The sequence below is a fragment of the Hemitrygon akajei genome, chromosome 1, assembly GCF_048418815.1.
Source record: "Hemitrygon akajei chromosome 1, sHemAka1.3, whole genome shotgun sequence".
NCBI classification, from domain to species: Eukaryota; Metazoa; Chordata; class Chondrichthyes; order Myliobatiformes; family Dasyatidae; genus Hemitrygon; species Hemitrygon akajei.
The window spans coordinates 188,491,364-188,510,538 of NC_133124.1; the positions used below are offsets into that span (position 1 = coordinate 188,491,364).

Sequence of the window (19,175 nt, forward strand, 5' to 3'; positions counted from 1 at the left end):
TGCTTCGTCCAGTAGGAGACACTGTGTATTGGCCAAGCTGATAGAGTAAGTTTGTTATATTCTGTCCGCATAAATCAAGCCATGTTTGTCATCACAGTCCTAGTGGAGAATGGCCTAAATAGGACTTGCTTGCACTTACAGGGGTGCTGCACTCAGTTAGTGGGATACTATTACAACCCGGGGCATTGGGGTTTGGAGATCATTTCCAGCACCAGCTGTAAGAGGTTTATACATTCTGCCCGGTACTAGGGTATTTGCGTCCTGGACGATTGTGTCCCGGTCATTAGTGTCCCTGGACATTTGCATCCAGTTTTCTTTTTGCGTAACTGGGTTCACTGGGTAACAAACCCCGTGTTATATATGCTAAGCCTCTTATCTCAGCTCAAAAAGCAACCGTCTAATCAATTAGGGTAATTGTAGGCAAATGAGGGGGGCCTCGTTTGTGACTGAGCTATTTATAAACAAACCCCCACCTGTTTCCTATTTCAGTTTGGCTTTAAATTTACTTCTTTTTTTCAGAAACTAAGCTATGTCACAGTTCTTGAAATCAAGCAAAGGTGGAAACATACTAGACGAAAATTATATCTATCACTATCATAAGAAAATTGCTGCGGGCAGGAAAACTTACTGGAGATGAGTGGTACGAACCTGCAAAACAAGAGTTCATACCGAGAGCGATGTAATAACAAAACAATTAATGAGTATAACCATTGCTGCTGCAATTAGAGCAAAAGAATTGATTTTAGAGTTGAAAGAAACTGCGATATCCTCACAAGAACCAACAAGACATCTCATTGGAACAACTTTGTCAAAACATGACGAATTTTCAATGGCAGAAATGCCCTCTGTCTCAGCAATGGGGAGAAATGTTCGTTGTTGGAGACAGAAAGCACAAAATGCTCCATCCATACCAAACCAAAGATGTAATTACGAAATACCGGAAGAATATTGTATTCTCCCCATCGGACAAGGGTTGATACTGGCATAAATGATGAAAACAGAATGCTCATCTTTGCTTCTGAAGAGGGTTTGGATGACTTGACACGATTTCAGAATTGAGCAGCAGATGGCTCTTTTAAAATATGCCCACAGATCTATTATCAACTTTACTGCATCCATGTCCAAAATGGGACATTCAGTATTCCCCGTGTTTTTGCTCTTCTGCCCAATAAGACTAAAGAAACATATGACCGCCTATTCACTCTTTTGTTGCAGATTTGCCCTCAACTTAATCCCAAATTAGTGCTGACAGATTTTGAACTAGGAGCAAGGAAGACTATAGCAGAAACATATCCTAATGGAACAATAAGCTCGTGTATTTTCTATTTGTTAAAATCCATCTTTAAGAAAATATGCAACCTCGGTTTAAGACAATGGTATAACGAAGATCAAGAATTCAATTTAAAAATTAGGTGTTTCTCTGCATTAGCTTTCCTTCCAGTAAATGATGTGGTAGCAGGCTTTGTGGATCTGAGTGAAGATCACGACTTGCCTCCTGAATTCATCGCATACTTTGAAGTTACACACATTGGCCAAGCAAGAGGTAGAAGTGGGCACAGGATAGCAGCAACCTTTTCCATTGCATCTTGGAACGTTCATGATCGAACAATGAGCAACTTGCCTAGATCTAACAATGGTTTAGAGTGGTGGCATAATGCTATCCAAAATTCAATTACTTGTCAACACCCCTCTGTTTGGAAATTAATTGATGTGTTGAAGAAAGAGGACGCTATGGCCACAGAGAAGAAAATTGGCTACCAAAGAGCGATTATAGTCCAACCAAGAAATAAGAATATCAATAAGCGCCTCCAATCATTAATTGCACATTACAATCCTGAGGACAAATTAAGTTTCTTACAAGGGGTTGTCTTGTCTTGTCCACACTGCACCAACCGCCGCCACTGGGCTATAAACGTGCAGGAACAGTGAGTGGTTAAGTGCCTTGCTTAAGGTCACACACACTGCCTCGGCTGAGGCTCGAACTAATGACCTTCAGATCACTAGACCAAAGCCTTAACCACTTGGCCACGCGCCAACACATGTTGCCCACAACATGCATACTTTTTAAGTTTGGACTTGTAAATTAAATTTTTTAACCAATAAAATGCATGTTACAATCCCTTTTTTAATTAATAAAACTTTTTGATTTTAAAAATTACATAGACATGTAAAATTATATATTTTATGAAATATGCATATATTGAGACACAACTGTCCGAGACGCAAAAAAACCGGACGCAAATGTCCAGGGACGCCAATGACCAGGACACAGATGTCCAGGGTGCAATTGTCCTGTCACCATTCTCCCCATGACCGCATGGGTTTCCTCCAGGTGCTCCGGTTTCCTCTCACAGTCCAAAGGCGTACTGATGAGTAAGTTAATTGGTCATTGTAAATTGTTCTGCGATCAGGCTCGGCTTAAGTAGGTGGATTGCTGGGCAGTACGGCTCATTGTACTGAAATGACCTGATCTGCACTGTATTGTTCCACCTCTGGATCGGATTGATCTGGATGGCACCTTCAGCTTACTAACATTGTGATTATTAATACTTGTGTTTCATAACTTGCCTATCAAACTTCTTGTTAATTTTTTCAAACGAGGCTCTCAGTGGGAGAGCAAAATAACCTAGAAGCTCTGGAAGATGCATTTTAGCAAAATAAATCACAGAGCTAATATCAAACAAGAGAAAATCTGCAGATGCTGGAAATCCCAGCAACACACACAAAGTGCTGGAGGAACTCAGTAGGCCAGGCAGCATCTATGGGACAGGTCTGCAGGAATGCAGTCTAGGAAGGGACTGAACCAAGGGGGATAAAACTGAGTCGAGGTATGCAGGTATGAGTTCAGTGGAGCACGGACAAGTGAAACAATGGGTCTACCTGGACGGGCAGGTTTGTGGATCTTGGGTAGGAGGTAGAAACAGGAGGTACGAGGTGAGGGAACTATGAGGTTGATGGTAGTCAATGGGAGAACCCCAGAGCTAATAAGGTCAGTGATGGTATGGGAGACAATGGCCTGGTGCAGCTTAGTGGGATCTTGTTCGAGGGGTAAGAAAGAGGAGGTGTTTGAGGGTTGTCACTGGGCCTCAGCAAGGTAGTCTGCCAGACTACTACAGAACCCTCCCCCCTTATCTGCAGGTTTGATTGTGAGGAGAGAGTGGAGAGCAGTGTGTTCGGAAGGAGTGAGGTTGGAATTGGAGAGAGGGTTGGTGAAGTCGAGACAGTTGATGACTCGTTGGCAGTTGACAATGAAAAGATCCAGAGCGGGGTGTCCAGGAAGAGGAGGAGGGTTGAAGGCGGGAGAAGGGTCATCAGTGTGGGGTGGCGAGTCCTTGCCAAAGAAGTAGGCAACATTATCAGCTCTGGGGATCTCCCATCCACTGCCACTAACCTCATAGTTCCCTCACTCCGCACTTCCCATCTCTACCTCCCACCCAAGATCCACAAACCTGCCTGTCCAGGTAGACCCATTGTTTCAGCTCGTTCCTGTACACTCACACACTCTTGATCTTTTGAATGATTTCAAGTTCCCTGGCCTGACCATTTTATTTTCATTCTGGATGTCCAGTCCCTATACACCTCCATCCCCCACCAGGAAGGCCTCAAGTTTCTTCGTTTCTTTCTGGACACCAGACTTAACCCGTTCCCTTCCAGCACCACTCTCCTCCATCTAGCAGAACTTGTCCTCACTCTTAATAATTTCTCCTTTGGTTCCTCCCACGTCCTTCAAACAAAAGATGTAGCCATGTGCACTCGCACGGGTCCCAGCTATGCCCGTCTTATTGTCAGCTATGTGGAACAGTCCAAGCCTAGACTGGTGTCACTCCCCCACTTTTACATAAGAACATAAGGAATATGAGCAGGAGTCGGCCATCCGGCCCGTCGAGCAGGCTCCGCCATTCAGTAAGATCATGGCTGATCTGGCCATGGACTCATCTCCACCTACCTGCCTTTTCTCCATAACCCTTAATTCCCCTGCTCTGCAAAAAACCTATCTTACTCATTGTTTTAAATATATTCATTGAGGTAGCCTTCATTTCTTCATTGGGCAGAGAATTCCACAGATTCACCACTCTCTGGGAAAAGCAGTTCCTCCTCATCTCTGTCCTAAATCTACTCCCCAAATCTTGAGGCCATGTCCCCTAGTTCTAGTCTCACCTACCAGAGAAAACAACTTTCCGGCCTCTATCTCATCTATCCCTTTCATAGTTTTATATGTTTCTATAAGATCTCTTCTCATTCTTCTGAACTCCAGTGAGTACAGTCACAGGGAACTCAATCTCTCCTCATAGCCTCACCCACTCATCTCTGGAATCAACCTGGTGAACCTCCTCTGCACCACCTCCAAAGCCAGTATATCCTTCCTCGAGCAAGGAGACCAGAACTGCACACAGTACTCCAGGTGCAGCCTCACCAATACCCTGTACAGTTGCAGCATGACCTCCCTGCTCTTAAACTCAATCCCTCTAGCAAGGAAGGCCGACGTTCCATCAGCCTTCTTGACAGCCTGTGCTACATCAATGACTGCATTGGTGCTGCTTCCTGCACCCATACCGAGCCCATCGACTTCATCAACTTTGCCTTCAACTTCCACCCTGCCCTCAAATTTACTTGGTCCGTTTCTGACACTTCCCTTCCCTTTCTCGATCTCTCTGTCTATCTCTGCAGACAGCTTATCCACTGATGTCTACTACAAACCCACTGACTCTCACAGCTACCTGGACTATACCTCTTCCCGCCTTACTACTTGCAAAAATACCATCCCTTTCCCTCAATTCCTCCATCTCCACCGCTTCAGCTCTCAGGATGAGGCTTTTCACTCCAGAACAAAGGAGATGTCCTCCTTCTTTAAAGAAAGGGGCTTCCCTTCCTCCACCATCAACTCTGTCCTCAACTGCATCTCTTCCATTCCCCGCACATCTGCCCTCACCCCATCCTCCCGCCACCCTACCAAAGATAAGAGCATAAGACAAAGGAGTAGAAGTTGGCCATTCGGCCCATCGAGTCTGCTCCACCATTTCATCATAAGCTGATCCAATCTCCCTTTAGTCCCATTCCCCTGCCTTCTCGCCATAACCTTTGATGCCCTGACTACTCAGATACCTATCAATCTCTGCCTTAAACACACCCAATGACTTAGCCTCCACTGCTGCCCGTGGCAACAAATTCCATAGATTCACCACCCTCTGGCTAAAAATTTTTTTTCGCATCTCTGTTCTGAATGGGCGCCCTGCAATCCTCAAGTCATGTCCTCTCGTACTAGACTCCCCCACCATGGGAAACAACTTTGCCACATCCACTCTGTCCAAGCCTTTCAACATTCAAAATGTTTCTATGAGGACCCCCCTCATTCTTCTAAACTCCAAAGTGTTCAGTCCAAGAGCGGTCAAATGTCCAAGGTTCCTCTTGTCCTCACCTACCACCTCACCAGCCTCCATGTTCAGCACATAATTCTCCGTAACTTCCACCTTCTCTAACGGGATCCCACCACCAAGCACATCTTTCATTCCTACATTCCCTACACAACTCCCTTGTCTATTCATCCCTCCCCACTGATCTCCAGGCACTTATCCTCGTAAGTGGAACAAAAGCTACACCTGCCCCTACACCCTCACTACCATTCCGGGCCCCAAACAACCCTTCCAGGTGACACAACACTTCAAGCGTGAGTCTGTTGGGGTCACCTATTGTATATCGGTGAGACTCGACATAGATTGGAAGACCACATCTCTGAGCGGTTCTGTTCCATCCGCCAGAAAAAATGGGATCTTCCAGTGGCCACCTATTTTAATTCCTCTTCCCAGTCCTGTTCCAACATGTCCATTCATGGCCTCCTCTACTGTCACAATGAGGCCACACTCAAGTTGGAGGAGCAACAACTTATATTCCGTCTGGGTAGCCTCCAACCTGATGGCATGAACATTGATTTCTCTAACTTTTGGTAATGGCCTCTGCTCCACTTCACCATTCCCCATCCCCTTTTCCCTCTCTCACCTTATCTCCTTCCCTGCCCACCACCTCCCTCTGATGCTCCTCCCCCCTTTTCTTTCTTCCATGGCCTTCTGTCCTCTCCTATCAGACTCCCCCTTCTCCAGCCCTGTATCACTTTCACCAATCAACTTCCCAGCTCTTTACTTCACCACTTCCCCCTTAATATTTTTCTCTCCTCTCCTCCAACTTCTAACTCTGACTCCTCATCTTTCTTCTCTCCAGTCCTGCTGACGGGTCTGGGCCCGAAACATCAGCGGTACTCCTTTCCATCGATGCTGAGTTCCTCCAGCATCTTGTGTGTATCACAAAGCTAACATATCAGAGCTGATCAGCACAATGCATGCATCCCGTCAGGAGAGGATGAAGAGCAGATAAAGGAAGGATGTGAAGAAATATTAAGGGAAGTTGTTTCAGTAATAGTGGTTATTTCACAAGGGCGAGCAACACTTTCTGCAGTGGCAGTGACGTGCTTTCAGCTTCACACTTTCAACATGGGTTAGAGATTTTGCAGAAACACAGTTCTGTTTATCTTCTGTTTCCTCTGCCCTTAAGCTGCTGACACATTCTGAAGCAATTTTAAGATCCATCCCCCTGGCCATTTCCTTTCCTCTGTGATGTCATAGTGTACGGTAAATTGGCCTCTGGATTCTGACGCCCTGGGTAGCCAAGGGAGTCCTGTGCCCAGTGGTTGACCCCACACGTAGGCTCTTCTGGGAGGGTCATTTGTGAGGGGAACTGCACTCTTGTTGGTGGGCAGAACTATTCCTGTTCAGCCCCTGTGACTGTTGCGATAATTTTCTCTACAAATTTCCATTAAACCTGTGCAATATCTGCTGGTTTATTGTTTCCCCTTTAAGCAGCCTTTGGAATCTGGAATGTTTCCTGCCACTTGTTTTGTTCCTGTTTGGCAAGCATAGCCTTTTCCCTGAGTTTGTGAGTAACTCACTTTAGTTTTCCAAGCCCTCCTGAGTTACAGATGGAAAAACTCGGGAGGAATGATACTCCACAAATACCTTTCTTCCACAATCGCGTCATTAATATTTGACTCCTTAATGATGTTTTCTGTTTTCTGTTCATTAACCTAGACTGTGCTACTAAGTCTGTGGATAGCAGTTGTGCAGAGTTCTAAAATTCCCCTCCATCCTGTGTGTGTGTAATATTCTGCTAAAGCTGGGTTTTGTGGTGTGAGAGTCTTAAAATGGTGAATACTCTATGGTAAATGATCAAACATGCGAGACTTCTCTTTCTTTCCAGTCCTGATGAAGGGTCTCGGCCCAAAACGTTGACTGTTTACTCTTTTCCATCTGTCATGGTTCGGTCCGTTAGTCTGCGTTCCAGTTCACGGTCCGGTCCATGGACTCCGGACTCCGGGTCTTCTGGCTGTCCGTTGTTTCAGTTGGGCTTAATCACAGGCACCTGATTCTCATATTGGGGCTGGAACATAAGTGGCCCTGGGTCCAAGTGTAGTTGTGGGTTCATCTTGTTGGTATTCTGTCCTTGCCTCTGTGGGGTAAGTCAGGCTGTCTTTGCCATTACCCTGAGGCTGGACTGTTCCCTTCCTTCCCTCTGAAGCCTGGCCCGAAGCCCTGCCAGCAACCTCGCCTGTATCACTGTCAAGTTCAGCCGCTGGAGTGAGACCGGAGCCTTGCCACGCCAACAGAAGGAACTATCTATTGTTGAGCTTGGAACTGTCTCTTTGTGTCCCTGTGGTTAGTGTCCATGTATGAGTCCAGGCCCTAAGTCCCATCCCCAAGGAGGGGTCCTGACTCTATGTAAAGCCCTGGCCCTATGTCCTGTTCCCAAGGAGGGGTCCTGACTCTATGTAAAGCCCTGGCCCTATGTCCTGTTCCCAAGGAGGGGTCCTGACTCTATGTAAAGCCCTGGCCCTATGTCCTGTTCCCAAGGAGGGGTCCTGACTCTATGTAAAGCCCTGGCCCTATGTCCTGTTCCCAAGGAGGGGTCCTGACTCTATGTAAAGCCCTGGCCCTATGTCCTGTTCCGAAGAAGGGGTCCTGACTCTATGTAAAGTCCTGGCCCTATGTCCTGTTCCCAAGGAGGGGTCCTGACTCTATGTAAAGCCCTGGCCCTATGTCCTGTTCCCAAGGAGGGGTCCTGACTCTATGTAAAGCCCTGGCCCTATGTCCTGTTCCCAAGGAGGGGTCCTGACTCTATGTAAAGCCCTGGCCCTATGTCCTGTTCCGAAGGAGGGGTCCTGACTCTATGTAAAGTCCTGGCCCTATGTCCTGTTCCCAAGGAGGGGTCCTGACTCTATGTAAAGCCCTGGCCCTATGTCCTGTTCCCAAGGAGGGGTCCTGACTCTATGTAAAGCCCTGGCCCTATGTCCTGTTCCCAAGGAGGGGTCCCGACTCTGTGTAAAGTCCTGGCCCTATGTCCTGTTCCGAAGGAGGGGTCCCGACTCTATGTAAAGTCCTGGCCCTATGTCCTGTTCCCAAGGAGGGGTCCCGGCTCTGTGTAAAGCCCTGGCCCTATGTCCTGTTCCGAAGGAGGGGTCCTGACTCTATGTAAAGTCCTGGCCCTATGTCCTGTTCCCAAGGAGGGGTCCTGGCTCTGTGTAAAGCCCTGGCCCTATGTCCTGTTCCCAAGGAGGGGTCCTGGCTCTGTGTTCTATGTTCCTGTGCTCAAGTCCAAAGCTCCGAGGAGGTTCCAGTCTGTGTCCAAGTCCAAGTTGTAGCCTAGGCCCTGAGTCCTGGTCTTGTCCAGGGCTAGTGTCCGTGTCCAGCTACGCCTCTCCCTGCTTCTGCTTTGCTCTCCCTCGACCCAGGCTCTGCATTCCTGCTCTCCCTGGATCAAGACCAAGTCTGAGCTTCATGTCCTCGTCCAGCCCTGGAGTCCTGCGTCCTGCCCTCACGTCCAGTCCTGTTGCCTTGCCATGTCCAGTTCTTGCCTGGATCCGGAGTCCGAGCCTAAGTCAAGACCCAGGTTCCGGCTCCCTGTCCAGTCTCTGGCTTGGAGACCTTGTCCAAGTTCCTAATTCCCAGTTCCTAGTTCCTCGTCCAGGTCCTGTTTTCCTAGTCTAGTCCTAGCCCATGCCCTGTATCCTAGTCTCATCCAGGGCCTGTGTCTTGTCCAGCGTTGTTTCTTCCCCACTTCCCTTGCTTTCTTGATACACCTAGTCCTCTCCCTAGTACTTCAGTGTCTGTGTCTTGCATTTGGGTCTGTTCCTAACACCCACCTTATGACACCATCCATGCTGCCTGGCCTGCTGAGTTCCTCCAGCATTTTGTGTGTGTTGCTTTGGATTTCCGGCATCTGCAGATTTTCTTGTTTTTGTGATGCTAATGCTCTTTCCTTACTAAAAATACAACACCTAGCCAGAATCATCCAGCCTTAAACAGAATCATAGAAATTTATGACATAGAAAGAGACTTTCTAGCCCATTGTCTCCATTCTGGCCAAAAACAAATGAGCTTCTCAGGTCAATGTTCTTCTTGGCTTGGTCTGCAGGTTACAACATGTTAAATGCACATTCAGGTGTTTTTTAATCATGCTGGTGATGGTTAAGAGATTTGGTTTGTCACCTAAAGCACTCAAACTTCTATAGATGTATCATGGAATGCCTTCTGACAGGCTGCATCACCGTCTGGTACAGGTGGGGCGGGGAGAGGAAGTGACTGTACAAGACTGAAATAAGCTACAAAAAGTTCTAAAATTAGTCAGCTCCATGTTGGGTACTAGCCTCTGTATCTTCAAGGGGCAGTGCCACAGAAAGGCAGCGTCCATTACTAAGGACCCCCAGCACCCAGGGCAGGTCGTCTCCTCCTTGTCGGGAAGGAGGTACAGAAGCCTGAAGGCACAAACTCAGTAATTCAGGAACAACTTCTTCCCCTCTGCCATCAGATTCCTAAATGGACATTGAACCCGTGAACTCTACCTCACTTTTAAAAAAAAGTATATATTATTTCCATTGTTGCACTATTTTTAATCTATTCAATACTGTAATTGATTTATTCATTTTTTGCTTCCTGTATTCTAATGCATTCCATTGAACTGCTGCTGCTAAGTTAACAAATTTCGCAACACATGCTGGTGATAATGAATCTGATTCTAATTCTGGTGTTTTCCACCACGACTTCTTAATCCTTGTCTCCCTTTTGGTGAAAATTCATTCCCTCAAACTCCTACTAATAATATACTAAGTTAAATCAATAGATGTCAATCAGTTATTTTCCTCTCCTCAGTGGAAATGTGTTCATCCTCTAAGCCCCTCAGAAAAAGAACCTCAAATAAATATCACACTCAAAATGTTGGAGGATCCCACATTCCACCGGCAGGATGGTTATAGGTTGACTGGCTGCCGTAAGTTGCCTCTGATAGAGAATTGGGGGGGAGGGGGGGAGTTGAAGATACCAGGGCTGTAGAAAATCAGTTACAAGGAGAGATTGGCCAGATCTTGTTTGTGTGTGTGGGGTGGTATGATTTGAACAAAGGAGATATTTATTTGAGGACACGAGAAAATGCTGGAAATCCAAAGTAACACGCACAAAATGCTGGAGGAACTCAGCAGGCCAGGCAGCATGGATGGAAAAGAGTTGACCTTTTGGGCCGAGACCCTTCATCAGGACTGGAAAGAATGAAGGGTCTCCTCCGTCATCTCACACTAATTTTGGTCAAATTCTTCTTGCCCTTTTCTGCTCAAATGAGCGGATCATAACTCCTCACAGTCTGAAGCATTCTTCCCCAGTTTAAACCACATAGCATCTATCTGCTTTGTTCTTTAAATCATCATTATGTGTTAAGGAAAGGCAAAGTTCTGATTATTTGAAAACCCAGGGTAACAGTCTAACTGTAAAACTGGTCAGCCATTAATTCCACCGGCTTTCCGTTTTTTTAACGCCCAATTTGCCGTGTGCTTTTACTTTAATTAAACAAGCTTAGCATGTGTGATTCTGGACACGAACATCATGTAGACTGCATCAAACGCGCGGCTCTCATTACCTCCACAGAAAGTCAGGTTCACCTTCAATATCACTGGCGTATGTCGTGAAATGTGTTAACTTAGCGGTTCAGTGCAGTGAAATACATGATAAATATTTTTAAAAACACGAATTACAGTAAGTATATATATGTATATTAAATGGCTAAATTTAAAAATAGTAGGGGAAAAACAAATAATAAAAAGTGAAGTAGTGTTTATAGGTTCTATGTCCATTTAGAAATCGGATTCAAAAAAAGTTCAGAGTTGTCAGACTCAACTTCTCCCTAAACACGCCCATCCAATTGTCCCCTGTGCTATTCCAAGTATACTGTCTGTTCGAGTAGATTCCAAATGTGTTGTTAGATCAGTACTGTACATTATCAGAATCAGGCGAGAGCTCCCGAGTTGTGAAACACTCGGTAATCCACCCAGTACTTAAGGTGGGAAACTTGGCAATGACTTTCACGCCGTGAGATTTACCGCAGCGGATTATAGTGGTGGGGTTTAAGTGATTCTGTAGATTTGCCCGGTAATTGTTGGGAATCAGGGGATGAAATCGGTGAATTGTTCCAGATATGTCCCGCATGAGCACATCTCGTCCACAGCGGCCCCTCTTTAATCGCGGAGCCGCCTGCTGAGAGAAGGGACCCCGCGGATCCCTCTCCCGCTGACACACGGCCCCCTTCTTGCGCCTGCTGATTGGCTGCCGGTGCTCGAGCTGGGCTCGCCATTGGCGGGCGGTCGCCGGGGCGGGGTCAGCCGGTCGTCGTGGGGCGGCGGCGGCTGAAGGTAGAGTCAGACCGGCGCCTGTTCCGGGGCATCCTGCGGCTCGGGGTGCTGCTCATGTGGGCCTGTTACTCCTCAACCCTCACCCACAGCAGAACTGAGTCCAGGCTCAGGTACGAGGAGGCTGTTTGTTAATTTTTTTTATGGGGGGGAGCGTATAGGCTCCCTGTACCTGGGGGGAGTGAGTCAAGGGTGGGGGGGAGGAGGAGGATAGGATGCCTGTAACGGGGAAGGGTGGGGACAAGCTGTCTGTAACTGGGTAGGGGGTGGGCATGGGTGCGATAGAGTGCCTGTATCTGAGTAAGGGGGGGAGGGCTGATGGGAGAAAGGGCAGGCTGCCTATACTGGGGTGAACTGGGGGGCGGAGATGAAGGGCAGACAAGGTTGGCTGCGGCTAGGTAAGGGGGTACAAAATGAATTTGTTTGTACCTGGAGGGGAGGGGCAGGGTGTGTGTGTGTGTGTGTGTGTGTGTGTGTGTGTGTGTGTGTGTGTGTGTGTGTGTGTGTGTGTGTGTGTGTGTGTGTGTGTGTGTGTGTGTGTGTGTGTGTGTGTGTGTGTGTGTGTGTGTGTGTTGTAGGAGGGGGCTGTGTCTAACTGCCTCTGTCAATGTGGGGAATGACCTTTTGCTTGTGAAGGTCTAGATTAATTTTGTCTGACACTGGGCATTTTCCCATTTCTTTTCTTGGGTTTCAGTAGCCATTAGCGTGTGTATTTCACATTTTTAGAAGGAAGTTGCATAGTTGGCCATAGTGTACAGTGTTGTACTGTGATGTTGGTAGAAAGCAAATCAGAAGACATCTGGTGCTCATTCACAGCAGCTCCTGCTTTGCCTGATGGGGATGGAGCTTTCCTGCCACAATAACTGTGCAATTTCTGCATAATAATCTATTTTTTGTTGTCTACTTCTCTTACTCCACCTCCCCCTTTCCTTTCTGCAGGAATTTGACTGCCTGCTGTCTTCAGCTGTCACATCCTCCAGCCATGCCTGTCGATTTTGCCAGGAAGCTTTGCCTTAATCACTCCCCTCCCTTTCACAGTTTCTTGAGCCACCAGGACTTCAGAGGAGTCAACAAATCCAGACTGGAGCCTCTGCGCTCGTGCCTGAATCTTCGAAGTGCAGAATGCCTGGACAAGGAGAAATGGAAAGTTTGCCCCCCTGCTAGTGCTGAGAAAAAGAAGGTAGTTTTTGCTGATATGAAGGGTTTTTCACTCACTGCTGTTCGAATGTTCTCGGACTTTGAGGATGATTTGTCAGATCTTCAGTTTGAGCTCTCTGACCTTGCAGACTGTGATCCACAACCTAACAAGAATGACAAGCTATCTTTAGACTTTCACCTCCCCTCTGAAGATTATTTAAGCTTCCGTTCTCGACTGCAAGAGAACTTTGTCTGCCTTGAAGACTGTGTGATCCATGAGAAGTTCATTTCTGGAACAGTAAAAGTTAAGAATCTTGACTATGACAAAAAAGTTATTATTAGAATCACCTTTGATTCCTGGAAAAGCTTCCAAGACATTGAATGCATTTACTTGAGCAATGCCTATGGCTGTGTGGACATAGACACCTTCTGCTTTCAGATCCACCTGCCAGAAAGACTCCAAGCTCTCTCCAAGATTGAGTTCTGTGTAGCTTTCAAATGTGGCCAAGATGTCTTCTGGGACAACAATAATAAAGAGAACTATAGAATTGTTGGAGGTGGGCAGTCAGCTGGTGGAAAAACTCACCCTTCACAGGATTTGTCTTATTATAACATTAGGGGAAAAGCACAAGAGGTAGATTTTGAACAATTTGGCAGTCCCCGACTGGCTGACTCGATATTCTCCCAGTGGCAGAGCTGGGGTAGGTTTGACAGTGGTCCCTTTTGGTGAAAGCTTCTGGTCCCTGAATGGGAATCAGCTAATTATTTTAAAATAATAATTTGTTTGGGTTGGATGTATCATGTCAATTGACTCAAGGTTTGGTGGGCGTTGCATGAACACTGAGTATTAAGTGTGATGCTGTAAGACTATAGCTTCATTGCTCTGTTGATTGTTGACGAGACTTGATCATTTGTGACCCTGATCTTCCTCATCTTTTTGCCTGGCTTATGAAGTGGCAGGGAATGTCCAGCATTTGGCCAACAGGATGATGAGGATGTGCTTTGGAATAAGTGTACTGTTTTGATTAGAATAACATAATACTGTACCTGATATTTTAAAATGTCTACTGTAGTAAGCTTTTGGCCTGCTGTCAATGACTTGCGAAAGCAGAGGTGGCAGTACGTGAACTTTGAATTTCACAAGTCAAACTTGAACATACAGGACACACTTGTTTAACTATTTGACACTTGTTCATTGCTCTGTCCATAATTTGTCACATAATAGGACAATTATCTTTGGCTAATGGTGATATGAGTGCTCCCTGCTGGCTGGGCTGGTGTTGCAGTGATCACTGAAGTTAAAAATGAGTTAAGGTTGCAAATCAGGATCACTTTCTCAGATCTGGTGGCACATTTAAGCAGAGAATGGATAGCTATTGCTTAACTAGCTCCCTGTGGTATTCTCAGCCCTCCTGATTGAACAAAGAGTGTTTTCAGAGTGCTTGTTTTGTTAAATGTACAATAACACTGTTCTTTATTAATGTTCTGGTTCTTATTGCAATGTCTTATAACCAAAACTGGATCTCGGACAGATATTCGGAGCATCTGCCTACCTTTGCACATGAGGCAATAGCGATAGCTCAGTCTTCATGCCAGTGAGGAGGACAATACTCTTTAAAGGGCTGGAAGGGTCAGAGTTTTGCCTCTACGGCTTGAACTGTGGCTAGTTCGGGGTGATGAGAGTGCATTTTAAATTTGCCAGTTTATTCATACTTCCAATTCCGAAATAGTGTGGCTCTGAATTACGAAATGATGGCAAAGCTCTCTTCACGTTTTAACACACTTTGAACAGTTTTATTGAGTGCTTTGATTTTCATTGAGGCTGCGAAGTGGATGCTCAAACAAGATTACCTCTTAACGTTCAGCTATCCAACGTAAGCAAAATGAAAAATGTAGTCATTATTGGATAAAACAATTTAATAAACGAGACTGCTGGGCATTTACAGACAATGTTTGCTCTACAGTGCTTCTGCAGTGTTACGGGAGATTGAAGTGACTCAGCTGCATTAAGTATGAATCTGTTAATTGGTTGCTGTTAACAAAAGATTGTTATCTTCATACTGAAAACTTAATTCGTGGGAGGAGGGAGGAAGAAGCTTAAAATCTTTGCCATTGGTGCTTCTGACTCTCCATTCCCCTCAGTTTGATTTTGTTAATTCGTGAACACAGCATCAGACTGTCACTAAGAATAGTATGCTGTATTGTTCGCCATGCTGTCCTGGTGAGGACTGAGCAACTGGTCTGGATCAGCACTGACTCGGGACCACCTGCGATTGCCCACTCACTCGCTAAAATGACATCTGATTTCAGTTGCTCAAACATTATTTGGCAGTAGGTGAGGAAGAAGTACAAGGTGTTAAGTTGCAATAGTTTGTAGATTGGGGTTGATTTCATGTATAATGCCGGCTGATTTTTTTTTGAGCTGACGCTTCCAGGGTTATTCTAAAAATAAAATCTTTTTCTGAACTTGGGCCTTTTGCACTATTTGATGAGCCGCTGGCAGATTAGGAACCAAACACGAGAACACAGATGAACTGAATGAGGTTTCTTTTGCACGAACTTCCCTGCTGGAATGTTGAAATCAGCACACTGTGATGGAAAGTGATTCTGGGATTCACAGGACAAAGTGAGGTGTGGCAAAAAAGCTTCCCGTGAATTCATAAATTCTGTGAGACCCACTGATCCCAAGATTTGTGTTGTTTTTTTTTGTTCACTGGGTGGCAAATTTGTGGGGAAAGTGCAGAAGGAACGGGAGGAAGAATGTTTTGGGAAAGTGAATCTTTCCATCAAAAAAGACTTGAGTTGATAACACTAAGATGAGCTGTGACATCTCCAGAGGTCTAGAGCACTGCAATAAGTTTATGGTGGGCACTTGGGAAAGGTTCAGTATAGAGTTAACTCAGTGTGTGGGAGGAAGATGCTTTCCTCATTGGTTTTGGCACAATGCACAGACATTTGGTAATGGTGCCTCACAGTATGAAGCAATGATTATTGTCGCCTGATAAACTCCCTGAGTGAGATAAAAGAAATATTAGCTGTAACAGGGAACGTGTTTCTGTTTTATAACTCTGATGCTTGCCTGTTCTGAAGTATTTATATTTGTTATGCTTGCACTTGTTGAATATTAAATTAATGCTATTTTGTATATTTAAAAAATAAAGGTTACATAGAATTAATTAACTTGGTGTTTTTTTTTTCCTCGATGCAAACTTTTTGTGGGGCCACTAAGTGGTAGTCTTTTGTCTTGTTACAGTCTGGGGTGATTTATTTAGTAATCTGTGATTTGGTGTTGAAGTGGCATTAATCAGAGGCATTGACCATGGCTAAATCACCAAGCTCTTTAGCATTACCTTGGATTCATACAATACACCGCTCACTGGAAAAGTGAATTCATTTGCACCTGCAACAATTTGGCATCTTCCAAGGTCTCTGTCCCCATATACGTAGAGGTGCCCTAGGCTCGTCCAGCTGAGCACTGGCTCTGTCCTTATGCAGTGTTTACATTCCAAACTCCTTGATGATCCTGAAAATAATGGAAACCAGCTGATGCAGCTCAAGCCAGCACATAATTGAGACGCATCTGTTGATACTAATGGGGAACTGGTCTTCCAGTGCTGGGCATTACTCGAGAGGGAGTCCTTTTTTTTGTTTTACTGGTTCATTTTGAAATTAGTCTTTGGGCGTTGTTTGATCAGCAGCAGAGGTCTCTTCCCTGAAGGTAACCCCTAAACCAATAATTTAAATAATTTCTAGTCCTTGATGGATGAGCAGTAGAGGGGGGGGCACCAAATGAAGGGTACTACTACTACTACGACTCCAACTCCGGCCTAGGGGGCCGGTGTCGGGCACGATGACGGACTCCCCACTCCTCCCTCTCCCTCATCAGTGTGTTCAGTTCATCTACATTAGCCACACCACTATCTTCTAGGAGCATGTTGACCATTGTCTCGGGAGGGCGCCCGAAGTTCATCCTCCCATGTGATGACTAGGCTGGCAGGTAGCTCAGGGTGGCGTAGACAGTGTCCCGCTAGTTGCAGTCTTCTCGCCTCGATTTTAGTAGTGAGCATCGGTAGGTTGTGGTAGAGCTCGACATTCGTCATGTGCTGTTGCCAACTCACATCAAGAGCCATCCAAAGCATTTGAGTATAGCGACCATCTAGTAACTTTTGCATGGTCTTGGTGAGTGTCCACGTCTTGCACCAATGAAATGAAGGGAAAGCAAGCTACAACAGGGGTATTTCTTGACCGTAGGCTGTAGGAAGTTCATATGAACACGTAAGTTTGCTCAGCACAAGGTACGGATAAATGGGGTTGAAGTTAGTTAGGATACAAGTGCACTAAGTTCCAGATGGGATAACATTGGAGATCATCAAGGGCATTGGGAAGGTTGAATCATGGTAACAAAGATTTTGGCACTGAGATGGAGAAGATGCAGTTGAAATGGAAAAGGTCATTTGAGATCTTGCTGTTGGATTGGAAGTTCAGAATAGGATTAAGATGGATCCAGAGAATACAAATAGTCTGGTTTTTCCGTGATGATTGGAAAGTGGCAAAAGAAACTTGATGCAGGGGTTCAAAGATGATGGAGTTGGTTTTTCTCCATTCTTTAGGCAACCTTGGTTCACCCAGGACCAGATGTGAGTAGGAAGGGACGGAGGGAGCTTTTAAGTTGAGAACAAGATCTAAACGTTGAAATGTCATGTCTATTATAAACCATGTTATTTTATTTGCATATCAACATGTTTTTGGGCAAGCGGTCCAAGAATATTTGTTTTTACTTGGGTCCCAGACTAGAAGACAAGAAGATCTTAAATGTTGGTCTTTCTATATGGAGCCTTCTATGATGATTGTTTCTACTTCAGTGTGGCTCTTATTCCATGCTACTGCAACTAAGAAATATGCCTATCTGTGGCATTTAATTGTGGGCATCTTTTTCCAGAAGATATATTGGATAGACCAGAATAAGTCTGGAATTTTTCCCGTCTGTGGTGATTTCAGTGTACGCCCAGGAGCAGCCTGTTAAGCCCAGTGTTTTGCTTTGTAGAAATACAGGATATATGTGCACCGACAAAGACCAAAGGCATCCCTTCCAGATCTTGGTGTACAATTCAGTAGACAATGGGCGGCTCTCAATCCCGCCACAAAATCTTCAATAGTGAGGGTGATTAATCTTTGTACTTCTCTTTGTTTTGCGAAGAAAAAGCATTTCAGGATGTATATTGTATACATTTCTCTGACTTTAAATTTGACCTTTGAACCAACAGGATTTTGGAGACCCACATCCAAGATGGATGGCAATAGATTTTTTTTTTTTTGTAAATTAGTAAAATTGAAGGATATTTGGTGAATACACAAATAGTAATGAACTTTAAGGGCCTAATGACCTTTTCCCAACATATGTGAAGGTTTATGTTGGATTGTAACGAGACCACACCTGGAATACCACAACCAAAGGAGTTGAATGACTTCAGACCTGTTGCCTTGACGTCGCACGTGATGAAGACCATGGAGCGGCTGATAATACAGAATCTGAGGCCACAAACCAGGCACGCCCAGGATCCTCTTCAGTTTGCGTATAAGGAGAAGGTGGGAGTGGAGGATGCTATCACGTATTTGCTGCACAAATCACTCTCTCACCTAGAGGGGGTCAGTTGTGCTGTGAGGATTACATTCCTTGACTTCTCTAGTGCCTTTAACACCATCCAGCCCAAGATCTTAAGGCACAAACTAACGGAGATGGGAGTAGACTCTCACATGGTGGATTGGATAGTGGACTACTTGACAGATAGGCCTCAGTATGTGCGGTTGGGAGACTGTAGGTCTGACACGGTGGTCAGTAGCACAGGGGCGCCGCAGGGAACCGTACTCTCTCCGGTCCTGTTCACCCTGTACACATCAGACTTCCAATATAACTCGGAGTCCTGCCATGTGCAGAAGTTCACTGATGACACGGCCATAGTGGGGTGTGTCAGGAATGGACAGGAGGAGGAGTATAGGAAACTGATACAGGACTTTGTGATATGGTGCAACTCAAACTACCTGCGTCTCAATATCACCAAGACCAAGGAGATGGTGGTGGACTTTAGGAGATCTAGGCCTCATATGGAGCCAGTGATCATTAATGGAGAATGTGTGGAGCAGGTTAAGACCTACAAGTATCTGGGAGTACAGTTAGACGAGAAGCTAGACTGGACTGTCAACACAGATGCCTTGTGCAGGAAGGCACAGAGTCGACTGTACTTCCTAAGAAGGTTGGCGTCATTCAATGTCTGTAGTGAGATGCTGAAGATGTTCTATAGGTCAGTTGTGGAGAGCGCCCTCTTCT

At 45.6% G+C, this 19,175-nt stretch overlaps 1 protein-coding gene across 1 annotated transcript; it reads left to right on the forward strand.

Annotated features, from left to right (window-relative positions):
* The first annotated feature begins 11,501 nt into the window (after nt 1-11,501).
* LOC140733484 (protein phosphatase 1 regulatory subunit 3C-like) lies at nt 11,502-16,026 on the forward strand. The gene is made up of 2 exons (XM_073056887.1): nt 11,502-11,826; nt 12,653-16,026. The coding sequence occupies exons 1-2, from the start codon at nt 11,771-11,773 to the stop codon at nt 13,578-13,580; spliced, it is 984 nt and encodes a 327-aa protein (XP_072912988.1). The 5' UTR covers nt 11,502-11,770; the 3' UTR covers nt 13,581-16,026.
* The last annotated feature ends 3,149 nt before the right edge of the window (nt 16,027-19,175 follow it).